This window comes from Rhineura floridana, chromosome 1 (genome assembly GCF_030035675.1).
Source record: "Rhineura floridana isolate rRhiFlo1 chromosome 1, rRhiFlo1.hap2, whole genome shotgun sequence".
NCBI classification, from domain to species: domain Eukaryota; kingdom Metazoa; phylum Chordata; class Lepidosauria; order Squamata; family Rhineuridae; genus Rhineura; species Rhineura floridana.
Genome location: NC_084480.1, coordinates 48,331,684 through 48,351,968, shown reverse-complemented (window position 1 = coordinate 48,351,968; position 20,285 = coordinate 48,331,684). Strand labels below are relative to the sequence as shown.

Sequence of the window (20,285 nt, the reverse complement as noted above, 5' to 3'; positions counted from 1 at the left end):
GACCAAGATGATGGCCAGTTAACATGTCAGAACACAAAAGTGAAACTAGAAACATCATGGAACAATTTCCACAGCAGAGCTACCTTAGCTGATTGAATTTCATTGCTATCTAAAAGCCTAGTTCAACATATCAAGATTATTTCAATACTACCCAATTATACAAGCTATTCCTTTATACAAATCAGTACATCCGCAGAGACTCTATATTTCTTATACTACACACATACTTATACCTGCTTTCTGATGTTTGCGAAATGTTGATATCTTCACCAAGAATTTCAGGTTCTTGGGTCCTTTTCCCCAACTTAGGACGTTTGAGATTATTGCTTCTTGATCTATTAGAAAGCTGAGTAGCATTAAGTTCTGGGGGAAGAAACCCCCCCGCAAATTTAGCTGTGAATGCAGATAAATAATGTCACAAAGCTTGAACATGCCTACAAACCTGATGGCACTAAAATTTTGCTGTTGGTGCTAGAAATTAAAAATATTTTACAACTTTGTATAGCCATCTAAAAAATCTGATGATGGCTCCCAGGAATCTGAAGTGCATTTTCTTACCACTTTTACTATTTTGGTATAGGCAGTGGCTTCTTCTATTGTTTTAGTATAGATAGTGGCTCCTCCTTCAGTGTCGTCAACAAGGTTTTAAAATATGCATTTATAAGTTTAGATAGGTGCATCACAAAGAACTATGGACTTTAACATGATAAAGTACCTGCCCATTCTCCAAAACAAACATGATAATGAGCTATCCAATAGGCAGCTAACACTATCATTCAAGTATTCGTTAAATTAAGAACACCTTTTGCTCTTATAAGATTAATGCTGGGGTATATACACAAGATCCATGGTGCATTCCATACACGTAAACTCAGAAACAAGCTCTACTGAGTTCAAAGGGAGTTCTTCCTAGTTAAGCATGCACAGAATTGATGCTGGGGAGTCTTTGAACAAAACATGCACTGTTAAATACTCTTTTGATAGCAGTGAGTTCAAGTTGCAGCAAGTGGAAACAAGTAAATGGACCTACAGCAGAGGATGAGTAGAACCTATTTGGCAAATCCTCTACGGTTAAACTCATTCATTTAGTCAGAGTCAGAGAAGGTTGGGAATGTACTAGGAAACTAAGAATTTCTGTTATAACTGGAAAAGTTTCTAACAACTTTTTGGTACTTGCAGAACAATCAACATGTGCAGTCAGACAAGATATTAAAAATCTTTTGGAATTTTTTAAGTATATATTTATTTTAAGGAAAATAAACTATTCTGTTCTGTATTTCCTGCTGTGCAAATTATGTCATCTGAATCTTAGTTCTTATTTGGATTGTACTCTTCATCTGCATTATGTGCTGAAACTTTATACAATAAAAAACTAGGAATACACAGGTTGTAATACTAAGCACTATACTGAAGTGAGTTCAAAAGTGCCCCTTTTTCATGCACAATTTTTGGCTGCTATATTTGGCCTTGCATCACCTCAGTGCAGAGGTATTCATTAAAGTGAAGCACACAAAGATCAGTAGATGATGGAAGTATATGGACTGCAAGAAAGATTTAACAGAAAACACGCAAGCTGAATTTTTTTTTACCTTGCGAAGTACCTTCACATACATCTAAGCCATCTTTGTTTTTATGAGTATCAGCCTAGAAGAGAGAAACACCAAACTTAAAAAAAAAACACTACTGAAGATCCTTAAAGTTATAACACTGTTGGTACACCTTCTCTCATTCATAGTATTGTTCAATTAAACACACCATTTGGTTTTTGATAAAAGTTACATTAACTCCCTTGGTTGTCAATGTGTATTTCTGTAGATGTCAATACTGAATCCACATATGCTGTAATGTATTCTCTCACTCTTTTCATGTGTTGTATCTGAAATGCCACACAGCTGGAACTTTTTACACACACTGAGCAGTTTTGAAGCAAAAAAGAAGAGGGATGCAGACAGAGCAAGAAACAAATCCGCTCCACTCCCCCTTAAACTCCTTGGCCTACTCTCCTTAAGGAATATCATGTGGACATTTGCTGGTAGATCTGGGTGACGCTGAAGGTCAAGGGCAGCAAGTTAAAACTTGGAAGATTGCAGTGGTCACCTCAAGCTTCTTTCTGCCAGAGGCAAAAAAAAAAGGCTCCTAACTCAGTCCTCCTCTGGCTGGACTGAAGGGAAGAAAATGGAAATGAACTGCCTTCAGGTAGCTTCCGACTTATGGTGACCCTATGAAGAGGGTTTTCATGGTAAGCAGTATTCAGAGGGGGTTTACCATTGCCTTCCTCTGAGGCTGAGAGGCAGTGACTGGTCCAAGGTCACCCAGTGAGCTTCATGGCTGTGTGGGGATTCGAACCCTGGTCTCCCAGTGTGTCTTGCAAAGGCAACTCTTTCTCAAGATAAAGAACACCTCAGAAAGGAAGAGGCCCTGCTATTTCTTTGTAAGAAATGCCAAGATGGTTAGAGCTGCTGCCTTCCCTCATCCACTCCATGGGAGAGGGAGGTGCTCAATCCCCCCACCATTAAAAACACAAGCTGTGCCACAGTTGCTTCCTTTTTTCACAGGTAACAGATGTATGAGATTGAGTGCAAGTGTCCCCCCACTTTATCACCCCCAGTCTCCTGTCTAAGGTATCACCCACCTGGGCTACATTTATTCCACTATTATTCCACCTTAAACAGTCATGTCTTCCCCCAAAGAGTCCTGGGGGGGGAAGGGTGATGAGAGTTGTTAGGAGATCCCTATTCCCCTCACACAGCTATGCTTCTCAGAGTGATTTAACAGTCAGTCCCTCTTCCCAGAGAACTCTGGAGATTGGAGGTCTGTGAGGGGGAAAAGAGATCTCCTAACAGCTCTCAGCACCCTTCACGCACTACACTTCCCAAGATTCTTTGGGGGAAAGCCATGACTGTTTAAAGTGGAATAATAATGGAATGAGGGTCTTTGTGTTCCATAATCTTTGAAATGGACATCTCTGGCAGAATCCAGAGTTCAAGCAATCAGGGCACACACAGGCCCTTCAGAGGCCTCTGGCAGTTCCTGGAGTCCTCAAGGGCCACATTCACACCATACATTTATTCTCTCTCCTAATCTCATTTGCATTCATTGTCTCACTTCCTCCTGGCTTTCTTTCTCCTGTTTCCTCAGTAACTGCTGCTCCTTCATCCCGCTAGCCCCTCCCTATGCCTTACAGTGGAACTAAACCACAGTACATGGGCAGTATTCCAATGAAATAATTGTGCATGTGCAAGGATTACAACCAGTGCAGCGCAACTTCCTCTCTTCCCTCCTCATGCTGTTCCCAAATCTCCTTCACACAGAGTTGAAGGAGAACCCAGAATAGATTTGGGGGGGGGGAGGAGGAGAAGGGGAGAATGTTTCACTGAGCAAGGAGAAATCCTTGCACTAACATAAATATTTGCTTAGTGCTATGTTAAATATGACCTGATGTAACTGAAATAATCCCATTCTTCCCCTGACTGCCCAACTCTCCATTCCCTCCTTTCTCCGTGTTTGACTGGGAGAAGGGACCTCTCATACCTATTCTTTGTAAAGTGCCAAGTACACAGATAGCATGACAATGACGATAATAATAAAATAATAACAATAAATCATGATAGACCCAGACCCAGTGCTTACTTGCCAGCAATAATCTCTGGGTGGGTCACTGGACCTGGGCCATCTGAGGCACACTTACAGCAATGGCCCTTCACACAACTTTTCCAAACACGATTTTTTAATTATAGAGTATTGCCAAATATGGAATGGGAAGAGAGAAACAGAAAGCGCAATTCAAAGCAAAACTGCTTTTAGCGTCCTCTCCCATTACAGAGAAACACAGGAAGCTGCCTTATATTGGCAGCAGCTCTCCAGGTTTTCAGTCTTCCCCAGCCCTACTTGGTGATGTCGGGAGTTGAACCTGGGACCTTCTGCATGCAAGGAAGAGGCCCTACCATTGAGCTATGGCCCTTCTCATTCAACTTCGCTGTAATTTATTACATATTACAATAAAACTGCTCAAAATTAAAAATAAAAACTTAAAAACCGAACACACATGATTTTTTTTTTAACAAAGTACATTCACAAGTTGTAAACTATACAGTTTAGTTTGTGTACCTACACTTAGCTGTGCTTCTCTGGGCTCTGATGCTTGTTCACTTGTTGTGTTGTCCACGGCAGTCTGCAGAAAGCTACCTTCAACCTGGGAATTGTTGCTTTCTTTCTGTGAGCCTTCTGTTCTTAGAAAAAGATTTTAAAGGAATATGCAGACACTAGTTTAAAATATCCTCTCACTAAGGTATGCATTGGCAACAGTGCATTTTTCAGCACCTCCTCCCCCTGACATTGTGCCCCATGCCATCATACCTATATATTTGAAACTCTCTCTCTGCAATATGGTAGCTACTGGTTTCCGCTGATGCCAGTGGCCAATTCCTTCAACTTCCCACAGAAGGTCATGATCCCCTGGGTACCTTTCAAAATACTTCTGGCAAGCTGGGAAAAATATGAACAAAACAGGTTCAGCTCATAATGAACAGGTTCAGCACATATCACCCTGGGTTCCTTTGGGGAAGAAGGATGGGATATAAATTTAATAAATTAATAAATACAGAATTTTATGAAATACTCTTCTTCCTCAACATGAAAACACACTTATCTAAAAAAATTCCCTTTGAGGAAATGTTACAGAGAAGCAGCCATGTCACAAAACAGGATAGTGACCCTTAAATCATATTTTGCTTTTTTTTTACACTATGTGCAAGACCACACCACTGCCTTATGTAAATAATCACAATTAGTTTTATGATACGCACTTAGCAGCCTACATCTGTACATCGTATATTTTTTTGCCTCCATGAACAAAAATAAGATGAAGTCACCTTTTATTTACTATATATTTTAAAAAGTTGTTTGTTCTCTATGCATTTGGGCTCAGGATATAGTAACCAAATTTTGCATTATGGTACCTGAGATCAAGGTAAGGAACAGGTTTTTTATATTTGGATACAATTAGATGCCATTCTGAATCAAGATAACAGACTACACTGATTTTTTTGTTTCTTAGAATTCACAAGCAATGCCAAGTAAGAGTCTGCTAATAGTATATAATTGAAAACATTGCTGAAGTAACAGGAGTTTCAGCATCCATGAAACACCACCAGTGTAAATAAAACTCAGGACCCTGGCACTGGAGAATGGTGAGCAGATCTGCAATACTTTGGCACATAAGGCCAGCTCCCTGCTGAAGCTAAGCAGGGTCAGGTCTGGTCAATGCCTGGATGGGAGACCGCCTGGGAACCATAAGTAAGCCGCCTTGGGTTTCTATGATGAAAAGAAAGGCAGGGTATAAATGTAATAAATAAATAAATAAACAAATTTAGGGCCCAAGAATTTCAGAATAGCTATTCTGGGTATGTCTTTGAAGTATGCATAAAGATACAGGCAAGGCTAATTTAAATAAAGCTAACAAGAATGCAAAGGATACAGTCAGATAACTGAGGAATGAAATATTTACATAAAATACCTATCCACCTCCCAACACCCATCCCCCAAGTAGTGTGCAGATACCATTTTCAGGCATCTCCCAGGTTCTGATGCGCTCAGTTCCTACTCGGTTTGAGAGTTAGGCTGTAAACACACTAGTCGCCAGATCAAAGCATTTCCATCAGCCACACCTGGAGGAGAAATGGATTGATCTGCCGATCAATTGCGAAATCTCTTAGACATGAATGTAAAAGAACGCTTTCAGGCTGCTCCCACCAGGTTTTACAGTAAAAAGGGGCGGGGTTTGAGTAGTGTCGTGTGCCCATTTTCAGAAGACAGAGGTGGAGACGCACTGGAACCAGCAGAACAGTGAGTGTGTTTCTACCCTCAGAAGCAGAAAAATTATACAAGGACCAAAACCATGACTCACATTCATCATCTCCACAGCCTAGAAAAAAAAATCGCCATGCTAGCCACTGAGATTCGAAAATGTAGAACTCACAGTCATGACTGCAGAAGGAAACGGGGAGTCTGATGGCTACAGTCAGTTCAAGGAAGCAGTGGCGGCTGGTGGCTCCATGTCAGTGGGGCAGTGGAATCCACTCCAGGTGTTAGTCTGAACTTTCAAGAAGCTGTCTAAGGCATAGCACTTTGGACAGCACCTTGGACAGCTCCTTGAAAGTTCAGACTAAAACCTGGAATGGATTCCACTGCCCCACTGACTTGGAGCCACCAGCCATCACTGCAAGGCAGAGAGAAAACATACAGCGACAAGAGTGGAAAACCTGTGGCCTTCTGGATGTTGCTGGACTACAGCTCCAACCATCCCTGACCACTGGCCATACTGGCTTGGGCTGATGGGAGCTGGGACATATCTGGAGGACCACAAGTTTCCCAATCATGATATAGGATATATTTCATGTATCTAAGATATGGTTACATCTTGCCTTTTCCTCTGTTTTTTCTTGTTAATTTACTTTCTGCCTTTTTTCTATACTTACTCTAGATCAGGGGTTCTTAAGCTGTGGTCCATGGGCCCCTAAGGAGTCCACTAATGGGCTTCAGAGGGTCTGTGAACCGGGCCCACAAAAGAAATCATTCTCCAATGCAATAAATACATTTATTTATTTATGGGGGTCTACAGCTTTCATCAGATTCTCAAATGGGTCAGTGACCTAAAAAAGGTTAAGAACCACTGCTCTAGATTTAGAGAGAGTCTAGAAAACTGGCAGGCCAAATACTTCCAGGAAACCTGCACAGTTCCTATTTACTGTCACAGACATCACACACACACATACATACACAGCATGCTTTTGGGTTTGCTAAGTCTCCAGGTGACACTTAGACCTAAAGCGCAAAAGGAAGCTACAAAAAAGGAGGCCTAAGTAGTGCTCCCCCTTCTGGAACATTTTCTTGAGAGGATTGCCTGGCTCCTATGCACCAGGTTAAGAGCACTCTGTCCACTTCCTTCTGCATTCACGCCTTTGAGTTCTACATTTACAAGTCTCAATGGCTAGTTTGGGAGGGGTTGGGGGGGGTTGCAGGAGGAGAAATGTTTATACATATTCTTAGAAATACAGATAAAGTGCCAACTTTTTAAAAAATATCAAAGCAGTGTTCAAGAAAATCATATACCATAAAATAGAAGACAAATAACCATCACTGCATCAAACTCTGCCTACAAAAGCTTGGAGAAACAAAAACGTTTTCAGGAGGCCATGAAGTATCAGAATTGTGGGCGCCTGTCTAATTTAAACTGGAACAGTTCCGAATTACCGGTGCCACTTGGCTAAAAGCCTTAGCTTGTGTAGAAACTAAACAAATGTGGGACAGTCAGGAATGTGAATTTTGGTTTTGGTCCTATGCACCAGGCTTTTTGGCACCAAGCAGACTTTTCTGTACACGCAGGCCTTTTAATATCCTCTCATTACCATTTTATGTAAGACTGAAGTTCTTATTTTGTCTCTCCTTTTATTGTGACTGTATTGCTCTTAGCTCTCCATATGACTTGAGTGAATTTAAGTGCAGTTAATGATTTGTGGCTTATTTTATTTAAACTTTGATTGTATTATGATTATTAGTTATTCATGCTTTCCACATATATGTGTCTCAAGGCAATGTACAAACTCTAAATAAAAACAAACTTACAAACAGCACACAAAAAATAACAGAAGCTGAATTTTAAAACAATATAAAATGGACACTCATGTTATGGGACAACTAATAATCACTTTCATCATCAACAACAATAAACTACATGGAGGCAATAAAGAGTAACTAAAGGGCTTACCAACACGCATAAATGATGTGAGTGGGAACCGCAGGCCAAGGGCATCTTCTTTGAAAGAATCCACAAAATCTTCCAGCATGAGTAGTCCAAACTCTTTCCCTCTATGTTTCTTCCTCACAAACATTGTGTCAAGGACTGGAAGCTGGTAGCTCTGGGTAAGAAAGGCACTACATATGCTTCCTGCAATCATAACAGCAGCTCCAATTAGCATTGCTTCTGTTCGTGTACCCAAAACGACCTTTACCTCCTGTACTTCCCATATTTCTATAACATCAGCATCATTCTAAGACCTCTCCAAAATCCTCAGCTGACTAACTCAAAGACTCTGCAACTTACATTTTTGGTTATGCACACCAAAAAGTTCTTACACCATCTTCTCTAAAAACTTCACTGTTGCCCAGGTATGTAACCTCTGCTGTATTCATCTCAAAACTTTTATTTGCCCTTTGGGTTCAAGAGGTCTCTAATATATTGTTCGTAGTCCTGCTTTAATATTGGGAAGAGTCAACTTTAACCTTTCCATTCCTACCACAATACTCTTGATTCAGGAAGTGCCAGGCTAACCTCACAAATCTGGAATGCAATTAGAGAGCGGCAAGCTTTAGACATCCAAATTTTTCCAAAGCAACCTACTGCAGAGCCTTAACCTCCTGAATTCCAGTCTCTGGGGATGACGAGGGGTGCCATGCTTGAGGCTGTTAATTTACTTGGGATAATTGTGTGATAATCATTTTCCTGGCCATGAAGGGGCACAACTTAAAAACATCCAAGAGGTTATATAAATCCCTGAAACCAACTAGAAACTCCATATATACTTCAAAATGGCGCATTTAAGTTCACAAAGGTCAAAACAAAACACACACAAAAGACTGCCATCTGCTTATTGCCTTCCCCTAAGATTTGGCAAGCCAGAGCAGACTGGAAGCCCATCTGGCCAAATATCAAGTTTCCAACAGTTGACAAGGCTATGTAACATTTTGCACTTAGCAACCAACATCCCTAGAAATTAGTCCACTCAGCCCAAAAAGTGCAGCAACTACAATGGCTCCACTCTAGTTCTGCAGACATCTATTATATGCTTATTTGTGTATCAAGACTGGCAATACGTTAAAATAATTTTTTTTTTAAATTACAATACTGAACCACAGGGAATTTCCCCATCTCTTTACAAGATAAAGGAAAGTCTGCACCAGACTCTTTTGTTATAATTAGCTTTGTTTTTATTTGTGCCCCTTTTGTGCCTGTGTATGTTGCAGCACACGCAAGAGTAGTAGCAGAGGAGCAACTGAAATGGCACGCTGGAACTTCTACCAGCAATAGGCTTACTTGCAGAGAAGCATTCCAGCCTCTCAGTTCAACCAAGAAGCTCAAAGGAGGCGACGCCATGTATGTCAGTGGCGTTATGGAAAAGCTGGTACTACTTTAATGAAGGACTGGCTTTCCTGAAAGTACGCCATCCAGGGTAAGTTGAAGATACTGTTTCCAGTATATCTCCAAATAAATCACAGAATAAACAATAAACCCATGCAAAAGTACCCCAAGTGAGTTGAACCGTTTGCTCTCACTCGCACTCTTCATTACCTAAAAGGCAGAACTATAGTGAAAAAGTATTTGAGGGCAAGGGAAAGAAGATGGCCATAAACAGAGAGCTCCTAGTTCAGTGGTAGAGCACATGCTTTTCACGCAAAAGGTCCCAGGTTCAGTCCAGACACCTTTCCCTTGAGATGTCATCTCATCTTCCTCTGCAGTAAAACCCAGTTTAATGATCTGGGCAGGCTTTCTCTGCAGTGTCCATCTGAGTTGCCCAATTCAGTATCAGCAAAGGCTCGAGGCCAGGAAGTAGTATGGCTGTGTTTTATAAAGAATTTTCTCTCTCTCCACTTCCTGTCCAGTTGGTTTCCAGTTTTGGGTGTTTGTATCTTGTGTTTGCCAATCAAGAGAGAGTATGATTCTGCTGGTATACTGCCCACCCCACTACAGAGCAGTCTTCCCGCCTGACCTGGTCTTGAGTTTGATGTTCTGAACTCCCAGGATATTAATCTTGGAGAACCTCATGCATGGTGAGACTGCCTTAATGGGAGCAGCTCAGAACTTCATGACAACCATGTGGCTGTCCCATCAATAAACTGAGGCTGTATCTTTAGCAAGATGGGGGCACTGTGGGTTGGTGGTTCCCAAGTTTGGATAATTGGTCAGTTACCTGCTTTGGATAGGGTCATACTCCCTCTGAAAGAGCAGGTTCGTAGTCTGGGGGTGCTCCTGGATCCATCTTTGTAGCTAGAGGCCCAGGTAACCTCAGTGGCTAGGAGTGCCTTTTACCAGCTTCGGCTGGTAAGACAGCTGCGGCTGGTAAGACCAGGATTTCTGAACCAGGATAGACTAGCCACTGTTGCCCATGCACTGGTAACATTTAGGCTGGATTACTGTAATGCACTCTATGTGGGGCTGCCCTTGAGGTTGGTCCGGAAACTGCAGCTGATGCAAACTGCGATGGGGTGACTACTCACTGGGGCAGGGTATGCACTGGCTGCCCATTAGCTACTGGGCTAAGTTCCAAGTTTCTGGTTTTACCGTACAAATCCCCATACAGCTTGGGACCAGGATACCTGAAAGATCTTCTTACCCGTTATATACCCAGTCGTTCACTACACTCTGCAGGTGGGGGGCCTCCTGCAGATACCATCTTATCAGGAGCTCTGTTCCGCACAACCTAGGAAGCGGACCTTTAATGTGGTGGCACCTACCCTTTGGAATTCCCTCCCCTTAAATATTAGACAGGCACCATCTCTATTATCTTTTTGGCACCTACTAAAGACCTTCCTTTTTCAACAAGCCTTTTAAGTAGAGACTTTATCCCAGTCTGCATCTGTGTTGGAATTGCTTTTTAATATGTTTTTAAAGATGTTTTAATATATTTAAGGTATGTTTTTATGATGTTTTAGAGTGTTTTTACTGTGTTTGTTTGCTGCCCTGGGCTCCTACTGGGAGGAAAGGCGGGATATAGATTTATTAAATAAATAAATTTAGTATCTGCATAAAACTGCTGACTGAGGTCTGCACCTGGTAGGCCACTGTGAGAACAGGATGCTGGACTAGATGGGCCACTGACCTGATCCAGCAGGCTCTTCTTATGTTCTTATGTTCCTGTATTAATGTATATATGGTAAGTACTGTTTGTATAGAAGATATGTGGTAAGTGGAGTAAATGAGCAGTAGAATGCTGGATGATTGGCTGAGTGTTAGGATGGTTGAGAGTATAAATGGAAGGATGACAGTTGAATCTGGGTGGATGTTGGTGGGTTGTTTGAGAGGTGTTTGGTGGGGTTTTTGAGAGGAGATTGTGTGGAGAGTTGGTGGATGTGAGGAAAGTGTGGAGTTCGGATTAATACTAAGACAAGTACCACAGGAATAGATGAAACCATATGCTTATGTGCCTTTATAAAGTGATCTTGTTATTTCTAATATTTAATAAACACTATTTTGGTTTACCGGAGGCCTGATCCTTGGCTGGGGAATATACAGACCAGAAGGGAGGGCAAGGTGCTTACCAAGGCTGAAGGGAAACTGTAACAATTGGTGGCAGCGGTGAAGGGAAGAATATAACACCACAAGTATCCAGAGCAACCCAGAGTTGTATGCTTTTCATATAAAGATCAAAGGGATTGGGGACAGCTTAAGCACACAGTCACAGAGGTAACCTGATAGAGAGACTCAGGCAGAGTCTCTGGGAATACTGGTTATAGGACGTGACTGGTGGTGCTGCCTAGCAGGGGGATCTGGTGAGGTCTGTGCTAGAGCGGAGAGAGAAACCATAAAAAAGGACAGTCCGGACTGGTGGAGTCCCTGGTGGTGCCTAGTGACAGGCAGTAGCCACAAGCAGGTAGGAACCTGACAGGGAGAGCCAGGGAAGGGCGTCACATGGTCATCTAAAGGTGTTTGGGTTAGGTGTTACCAATACATGGATGACCCAACTCTCTCCTTTTCATCAAATTCAGGTGCTAAATCAATGCCTGGCCTCAGCAATGGACTAGATGGGGGCCAATCAACTGAAACTCAAAACAGAAGTACTGAGAGCAGTGGTTTATCTATCCAATGAAGTAGCGTTCCTTCTGTGTTAAATGAGGTTTCACCCTCTCTGAACGTGTGAAGCTTGAGGGTGCTCCTTGATCCATCTATGCTGCTAGAGGCACAAGTTGCTTTATGTAGCACAAAATGTCTTTTACCTTATCAAGCTTGTATACCTGCTACAATCCTGCCTAGACAGAGATAGCCTGGCTTCAGTTATCCACGATACTGGTTATCTTCAGCGTAGACTACTGTAACGTGCTATACATGGAACTGCCTTTTAAGCCTGTTTAGATATTCTATATATGACACCTTGGTCACATGATCCATCTGGATAAGTGTGAGCACTGTGTTTGTTATGCTCAAAGTATAGAAATTAAAGAATTTGTTCATCCAGCGGATAACAGGAAATGTGTTGAAATCTCACCAACTGCAATTCAAATTATGTTGTATATGTAATTGGGTGCCCATGTGCAAAACTATACGTTGGTCAGACCACCAAGTCACTTAAAGTGAGGATTGCAGAACATAAATCTACCATCCACACTGGGAATTTGGAAGTTCCATTAACCATGCATTTTCTGGACAACAACCACAGGCCTTCTGATTGAATTTTTGTGGGGGTTTTTAGGATTTAACCTATTCCACATAAAAGAATTTAATTAGATTTGTTACTCTTGCAGCGAGAGGCATTTTGGATATACGCTTTGAATACCATGTCTCCAGCTGGGTTAAATGATAAAACAGATGTGACTGTATTTTTGTAAATGTTTTGCATTACTGTATCTGACCTTGCTAGATTATTAGATGTGTTTCCCTTAAACAATTGTTATATTTTAGAGCTGGTAATTTGCTTGCATGGAGTAGCCACTTATGAGAATCTCACCTGTTGTAAATATATAGATTGTCCTCCTCTACCACATAATTTTAACTCAGCCAAATTTTGCCCTGTAAGCAACTTCTCAACATATTCAGCCCTCTTCTATGAATAGATAATTCTTAATTTTTTGGACCACAGGTTTGGAGTTGAATTTCACAGAAAAAAAAATAAGGTATTGCATCATTTTAGAAATTTAAATCTCTTTATCTTGTACAGTGCAATGTTTGGAGTTACGGCCGCTTGGTTGTACGCAAATGCCCAGGTGCTGGTAGCAGAATTTCAGCAGGTATTTTGATTATATCATTAATCATGTTTTTATAAGTACTTCCATATTATTCAATGGGTGAATATCTTCAATGAAAGGAAGAAATATCTAAAAAATATATAATTGAGCCAATTAGGGGTTAAAAGGCTGCCACCCATGCATATTCTCCAATCCGTATCTGAAGAAGTACAAAATGACATGCAATCTTAGAGATCACAGAATCATAAAGTTGGAAGGGGCCTATAAGGCCATCGAGTCCAAGATCCAATAACCGTGATTATTATTTGGAGAGGTTTCTTGTTGCTTATACAGTGGCCTTGGCTTTTGTTTATTTAGTGGCTTCAGCCTAGAACAGAATCACGGAATGGGAGAGTTGGAAGGGGCCTATAAGGCCATCAAGTCCAAACCCCTGTTCAATACAGGAATCCAACTTAAAACATTCCAGACTGATAGCTGTCTAGCCACCTCTTGAATGCCTCCGGTACTGGAGAGCCCACTACCTCCCTAGGTAATGGGTTCCACTGTTGTACTGCTCTAACAGGATTTTTTTCCTGATTTTCAGTCAAATAGGCCTTGTATAATTTGATTTTTAAAATGTATGCACCCACATATTTGTGTATGCTTATACAACAGTCTCTTATTTTTGTTACCTGGGGTCCTGAAATGTGGAAATAATTACATGATTAATTACGTTAAATTCATAACTTGTATAAATAATTACATCGGTTACGTTAAAAAGTGAACTAACTATGAGATAAATAACAATTGATGGAAACCGAATTACAACAGAACAAAAACCATGCTGATCATGTTGAAGACAGGTTGGAACAGAAATCACTGCCTTCTTACAAGAGAAGGTAAAGGAGTGAGAACATACAACACAATTAGCTCCAGACAAGGTTTTAAAAGAAGAACTTGGTGGGCAACAGATGGTCTGCCTGTTCCACTGATGAAGCTTTGCCTTAGAAAAAGTTCAAGATTTGACTCTACCCGAATATTGGAGGACAAGCTATCCCCCTTCACTGAAGGTGCAACATTAGACTTTAGTGATCCATTTTTGCTTGGTAACTGTATCCCCCGTTATGATTAAAGCTTTTTCATTTTGTGGCCTGAATTTCTGTTCCCAATTACCCAATCTGGAAAACCCTGGAAATGCCTCACTCTCACTTGTGTTAGTGCTCATAGAGGGCCTTCTGTGCGTGTCCTCCATCACTTGATGCAACTACCTGAAGGGCCTCCTCAGTGATGGCACCACAACTATGGAAAGCTCTCTCCCAGAGTTTCACTTGGAGTCTACTTTATTGTCATTTCAGTGTCAGGCAAAGACCTCTTTATTTTCCTAAGCTTTATAAATGCAATTTTAATCCTTGTTACTGTTTTTCGCTGCCTTTATAATTTTATAGCTTTTAGCTTTTTTTGCTTTTTGTATTTACATTTTAATTGTAATTTCCCCCTTCTCTATACCACCCTAGGAATGTGATTTAAGGGCAGCATAAACATACTTACAATTAAAAAAAAAAAGATAAATCTCCAGGACTAGGAAAGACTCCTGCCTGAAACCCTGAAGAGCCATTGCCAGTCGGTGTAGACAACACTGAGCTAGACAGAGCAATGGACTAAGGCAAGTTCCTCTGTTCCTATAAGAGTGCAACATAGATGCATATATCCCTTCATGATACATAACCTTCAACAAATGTCAATGTCAAGTAGATAGATGTTTTATCATTATAAATTGGTAAAGCCCTCCTTTGCCGCCGTCACCCTCCGCAAACATAGAAATGCAGAACTAGGGACATGTTTCTCAAATGATATAAAAAGATGGACTTGTTTCTCTATGCCTCGCATTAAATGGTGTTTTGTTATTTTATTTGAAACGGAAGTCTTACCTGGAAGCTTAACAGAATAAAAACCAATTGCCTCTCCTTTCTTCCATAAAACTTTCGCATAATCGTGGCTACCATGACAAAGGAACGGGTATTCATTTTTCTCAATTTCTTGCTTGCGATAAATTATTCTATTTAGCACATAAAGAGCTATTCTCTCCCCAATGGACTTCACCTATGTAAACCACATAGGAAGAATACAATTTAATGCAGTTATTGAAGAAAACATTTTATTCCAAAATTGCTGAAATCCATATTCCTTCTTTTGAGATAGCAGAAAGCAGTTCTAAAAAATATGTTTGGGTTTTGTGGTGCAGGCTTATTTTACTATACATTTACTATATTATTCTGTTAGCTTTATGTTTATTTGTAAGCCACCTCAAATGATTTATGATCTGTAAAACTTTCTAAAATAGGAACACAGCACATACACCATAAAATGGTTGGGAGTTAAGCACCAATGTATATACATGTAACCTGAACCAGGGAGGTGGGGGCAACAGACAGAAAGGCAACCTATCATTCCCTTACTTATTCCTTCTTTAGTAACTACTTGCTGATATGTAGTTTGTTTTTCTCAGGCTTTCTTTCCTTACTTCTTCTTGGTATTAGTGTTAATCTCATGGCTCATAATAGCCACATGTATGCCTGTACTCAGAATGGCTTTATTTCCCATAAGCAATAAACCTTCTTTATTCTTTCAACCACCAGTCTTACCAGACTATTCATTTCTGCACTCTGCTGATTATGTATATATACAGATACACACACACCACTCCAATAAAAATCAGAGATTAGATGAAACCTAACAGGGACTAGGGAGGGCATGAATTTCACTAAAATCAAACTTGGTACTAGACTTCCCAATAGTTCACGATGTTTGCGAACTGATCCTGAATGCTGCAAGTTTCCCTGGCTTTTCCCAACATAACGTTTTTTTAAAAACAGGAATCGAATTTAATTTCGTTGATGAGAAACTGACAAGCCTGTATCTTTGCTTTGTAGCCCAACTCTTTGCTTTGCTCAGCTGCTCTTTGCTTTGCAGCCAGTTTGTTTGCTTTGTTCAGCTTGCTCTTTGCTTTGCAACCTCTGTGTTCGCTTTGCCAACCTTAAACTGATAAACCTTGTGCCTTGGCTTTCCTAAGGTGAAACTGATCAACATGCCTGTTTGCTTTGGGTAAACTGACAAACCTGTGCCTTTGCCAGGCTAAGGTGCAACTGACCAGTCTGTGTGTTTGGTTTGCATTGAAGAGATCTCCAGGTTTCTCCCAGGGCTGGGGTGTGTGGGAGGTTCTAATACCATTTGGGGGGAGGGGAGGGGAATTCATTGGGTAGGCACTGGGTATATGGAAAGCTGCTTTCTTTTCAGAAGGAAAACACTGTTAACAATATTATTTGGGGGGAGAGAGGAAATGGAATGGTAAAAGCAAAAGAAAGCAGAAAATAACTAACCCGAAACAGAACTGCCTGCCACTTCAATGGAATGCAATCGAACAGGCACCAACAAGCAGATCAGAGCTTGGAAAAGTTACTTTTTTGAACTACAACTCCCATCAGTCCCAGCCAGAATGGCCACTGGATTGGGCTGATGGGAGTTGTAGTTCAAAAAAGTAACTTTTCCAAGCTCTGGATCAGACCCACACTATATTTACTTGTTACATGTTAAAGTTACATCCCACCTTTCCAACAAAATAATGCTCACTACAAAATGAATTTGACCATTCACAAAAAACTACAGCTGCCAGAGAAAAAGTCACATCAGTTAAGCCACCTTAAATGTGTAGTGTATACATGCTTATAGATGGCCTATAGAATCCTAGAACAGCTCACACACACAATTAACAGAACAAGAGCACTGCTTACCTGCAAAAGTCCTTCTCTAGAAGGGACAGATGTTCTCACAATATCATCAATAGTCCACCACTGATCAGCAAGGAACAGGGCAACCGCTTGAATGAGAAAAGTGAAATATGAAGCCTGGATATTGTTGGCTTCTAATTGTCTTAATTTTATTTAGCAAATTTACTTGGTTATAAGATTGGGTACCTCCATGCTACTACTATAACAGCGGCCACATGGCGCTATGGGATGGTATTCAGTGCTAGTCCTACTCAGAGTAGACCCACTGAAGTCAACAGCTATGACTAATTTAGGTTCATTGATTTCAGTGGGTCTACTCTGAGAAGGACTTAGTTGAATACAATCCTATACATTTAAAGCATTATACCATTTCAACAGACCTTTGGGGGAAGCCACGGCTGTTAAAGTGGTATCACTTTTATTTATTAGATTTATATCCCGCCCTTCCTCCCAGTAGGAGCCCAGTATCACAATGCTTTAAATGTATAGAGAAGATGCAGCTTGGAGCCAGGAGGAATGGTGGATGCACCGCTGCATGCCAAGCCCTGACAGCTCATGCCAGCCAGGGTGGAAAGTGAAGGGCTGGCTCTTTCTTCTTTGGGCTATGCCAGATCCAGGTTGGTGTAGCTGAGGGACTGGAGGATTGGGCCCCCTGGGGGATCTGCAGGGTTTTGCATCCAAAGCTGCCCAAGTCCTATACCATCCTGCTGTTTTGAGGGGGGTGTCTGCTTGCTACAGCTAGGGCTGCTGCAGTGGAGTCTCCCCCATGCCCCCCCACACATTAGCAGTGCCCCTCTCTGCTGGTGGAAGGCACCCACATACCATCTTAATCTCTGTCCCCCATAAGCTGTCGTCTTCAGAAGTGTCAGGACTGCACTCTAAGGGTTACTTTTATTCATGTCCAGAATTTTATAATGAACACTTGCCCAAAGTATACCCACAAACACTACATTTCATCCTTGGCAGTTCAGTGAATGTTTCATAAAGCAGTCACCACAACTTAGGAAGCTAACATCTGGGTTATCCCCATAGCTCAAATGTCCACAATATTTCTTCTGTAGAAAGATTCATGGCTTTTACATACAAGGGGCACTGATTTCTCTGATCACATGGACCCAAAACATGGTCGTTCCCCTTCCCCCCCAGCTTCTAAACAAGCAGACCTCAAAAGGAAAATTAAAGGAGGCTGTTTACTCTCAGGTGGATCAGGCTCCTGAGCCAAGGGAAGCCCTCACTGTTTATCAAGCCTTAACCAAAAGGGTTCAGTAGGAAGGACAGAGTAGAGAGAGGTGAGGCTAGCTGGCCTTTACAGTAGTGATGAAAAACATACGCCCTGGTTCAAGCTGCAACAACAAACCACAGTCTGTTATGAGGATGAGCCAGAACACTCCCCCCACTGCTGTGTGTGCAAGGAGAAGAGATTTAAAGCTTCTTTTTATGACTTGCTCTAAATTGCAGTTTCCTGTTTAATCTGAACTTGGGAAACTGTAGTTTGGAACAAAAAAGGGACACTGAAGTCTAGAACAGCCAGGAACAAAAACTTCTAACTTCTTCCATTCTTGGAAACTGATGAGCCCAAATCTCATGCTTGTAACAGCCTACCATAGTTACATCTGAACCAGACTACAAGCTCCTTGCTTCCATTTAGTAATAGCAAACTGCTCCTGTTCCCAGAACAATCAAGAAAAGGTATGGGATCACTAATCCATTCAGCAGCCAAAGATGTTCTCTGGGACAACCGCCTTAGATTGTGTAATCTGTGACAGCCCATAAAGCCACATGATAAACAGGCAATGGGCCTTCTTACAGGCCCAAACACAGGTGGGAACAAGCTGAGCATTCTCCCTCTGCAAAAGCTTTAGGCTCTGGCTTCAGTTCCACCTCAAAATATTATGATTCTCAAAACCACAATGACATGAGATCTTCAGGAGCAAGTACAAGAAATAAGTAGGCACAGAAAAAAGAATGACTCTGAGCAGAATGCTACAATACTGAGATGAAAACTGAAGTGAAACCTTTGAGTGAATCCTCTGGCGCAAACAAAGCAAGGACTTTGTGTCTTTCCTCTCCGCCATAAAGTGGAACGAAGCCTACTGTTGATAAGCAAATTGGAATCTTGGAGGAAAGGTGGGGAGGAGAAAAAAAAGTTTATCATTGAATGTTCTTTTGCTGTAAATTGTTAGCACAGTAACACATTAAAATATACTACAGAATGGGAAAACAGGCTCATTTGTTCAGTATTCAAAGGTTTTTAAAAAAACAGACACTGGCTCTCACTCTGCTTTGCTGTGTATCAATTTCCCAAGGACATGCCAGAATATTAAAATGAAGGTCTGGCCATGGTATTAGATTAAGGAGGAAAAAATCCACAGAGATTGGACATTTTGAGTGATTCTTTCGGGTGGTGGTCATGTTCAGTTTTCTTGAATCTCCTTTGGTGTTTTTGTTCCGCCTGGGAGATGACAACTGAGCCTTTAGTTCCTCCAGGACACAGGGTCTGAGACCCATGCCACACATATATCTCATCTATCTAACCAATGATAGGGGAGTAAGAGACTTTGGGGAGTAGAATTTTTAAAGTCATCTAAACTATATAACTAAAATCCATTGTTAACAGACATATAAAATAGCAAGACACCAAGTTAATTCTTAAGTCTTACTTTGACATTATTGGCAAGAGACAGGAACTCTGGGTTTTCTGGATCCCCGCACCTAAGATCAGACAGATAATCTTCTCCAGAACTCTCCAGGTCTTCATGACTGTAGTTATCTAGCAAATCCACAGGGAAGGCCATCCCCTTGAAACAGAAAATACACAGGGTTACTACTGTAGACATGCAACTAAATCATAAGAATCCAACTTTTATTTTAAATGTCCATACTCTTCAGGACTGCCAAATTTAGTATAGGACTGCAATTACATCTCAGTCTAGTCCAGCAAAAAACAAGCATCTCTACTCACATATATGACTGTGAGTCATTCTAGGCTTGGGATCCCCAACACGGTGTTCATGGGCTCCACTGCACTCTCAGATACACACACGCTGGGACTCCTGCCCCTCCCATTTTATTTTATTTTGCTTTTATTTTTTGGTTGTTCGGTTGGGAGGGATTGTCTTTTTTGGGAGGGAGAGATGTTTCCTCCTTTTTTTGTTTTTCTACCTGTTTGGGGAATAGTTCTGAGCATTGGAATTGTTCTTGTGTGTAAATGATATTTTGTGATGCCCCATCTAGTTTCTTAGATTTCGAAATGTGCCCCCAGGTCCAAAATGGTTTATGACCTCTGCTGTAGGCAATCCCTTTTAAAAGTCCCAACCACAAAGCGGTGGCAACAAAGCCTTTCTACACTAGGGAGGTGGGTGGATTATTATTTGAAGACTGCATTATATTTGTGCCAAGCACAAGCCAAATTAACTAGGATAGGTAGACTCTGCTGGCAAAAGAAAGGAATAAAGCTTCTAATTCTTTTCCCATGCTAAACACTAGGATTATAAATTGAATACAGACCTATGAACTAGTGATTGAAAACTGTAACAGAATGCTTACATCTCAGATTGGAGTACTTAT

At 41.2% G+C, this 20,285-nt stretch overlaps 1 protein-coding gene across 4 annotated transcripts in view; it reads right to left on the bottom strand.

Moving 5' to 3' along the window:
* The window catches only part of FAM169A (family with sequence similarity 169 member A), a 62,786-nt gene that overhangs the window by 10,433 nt on the left and 32,068 nt on the right, over nucleotides 1–20,285 (bottom strand). For 3 of the 4 annotated variants that reach the window (XM_061620905.1, XM_061620877.1, XM_061620896.1), the window contains exons 2-10: nucleotides 19,379–19,516; nucleotides 18,734–18,833; nucleotides 16,722–16,807; nucleotides 14,862–15,033; nucleotides 7,766–7,945; nucleotides 4,357–4,485; nucleotides 4,112–4,224; nucleotides 1,590–1,644; nucleotides 234–393 (exon numbers count right to left, since the gene is read on the bottom strand). In XM_061620905.1, the coding sequence (XP_061476889.1) occupies nucleotides 234–393; nucleotides 1,590–1,644; nucleotides 4,112–4,224; nucleotides 4,357–4,485; nucleotides 7,766–7,945; nucleotides 14,862–15,033; nucleotides 16,722–16,807; nucleotides 18,734–18,833; nucleotides 19,379–19,516 (1,133 nt within the window). The remainder of the gene's footprint in view (nucleotides 1–233; nucleotides 394–1,589; nucleotides 1,645–4,111; nucleotides 4,225–4,356; nucleotides 4,486–7,765; nucleotides 7,946–14,861; nucleotides 15,034–16,721; nucleotides 16,808–18,733; nucleotides 18,834–19,378; nucleotides 19,517–20,285) is intronic. The other variant, XM_061620887.1, reaches the window with a different exon arrangement.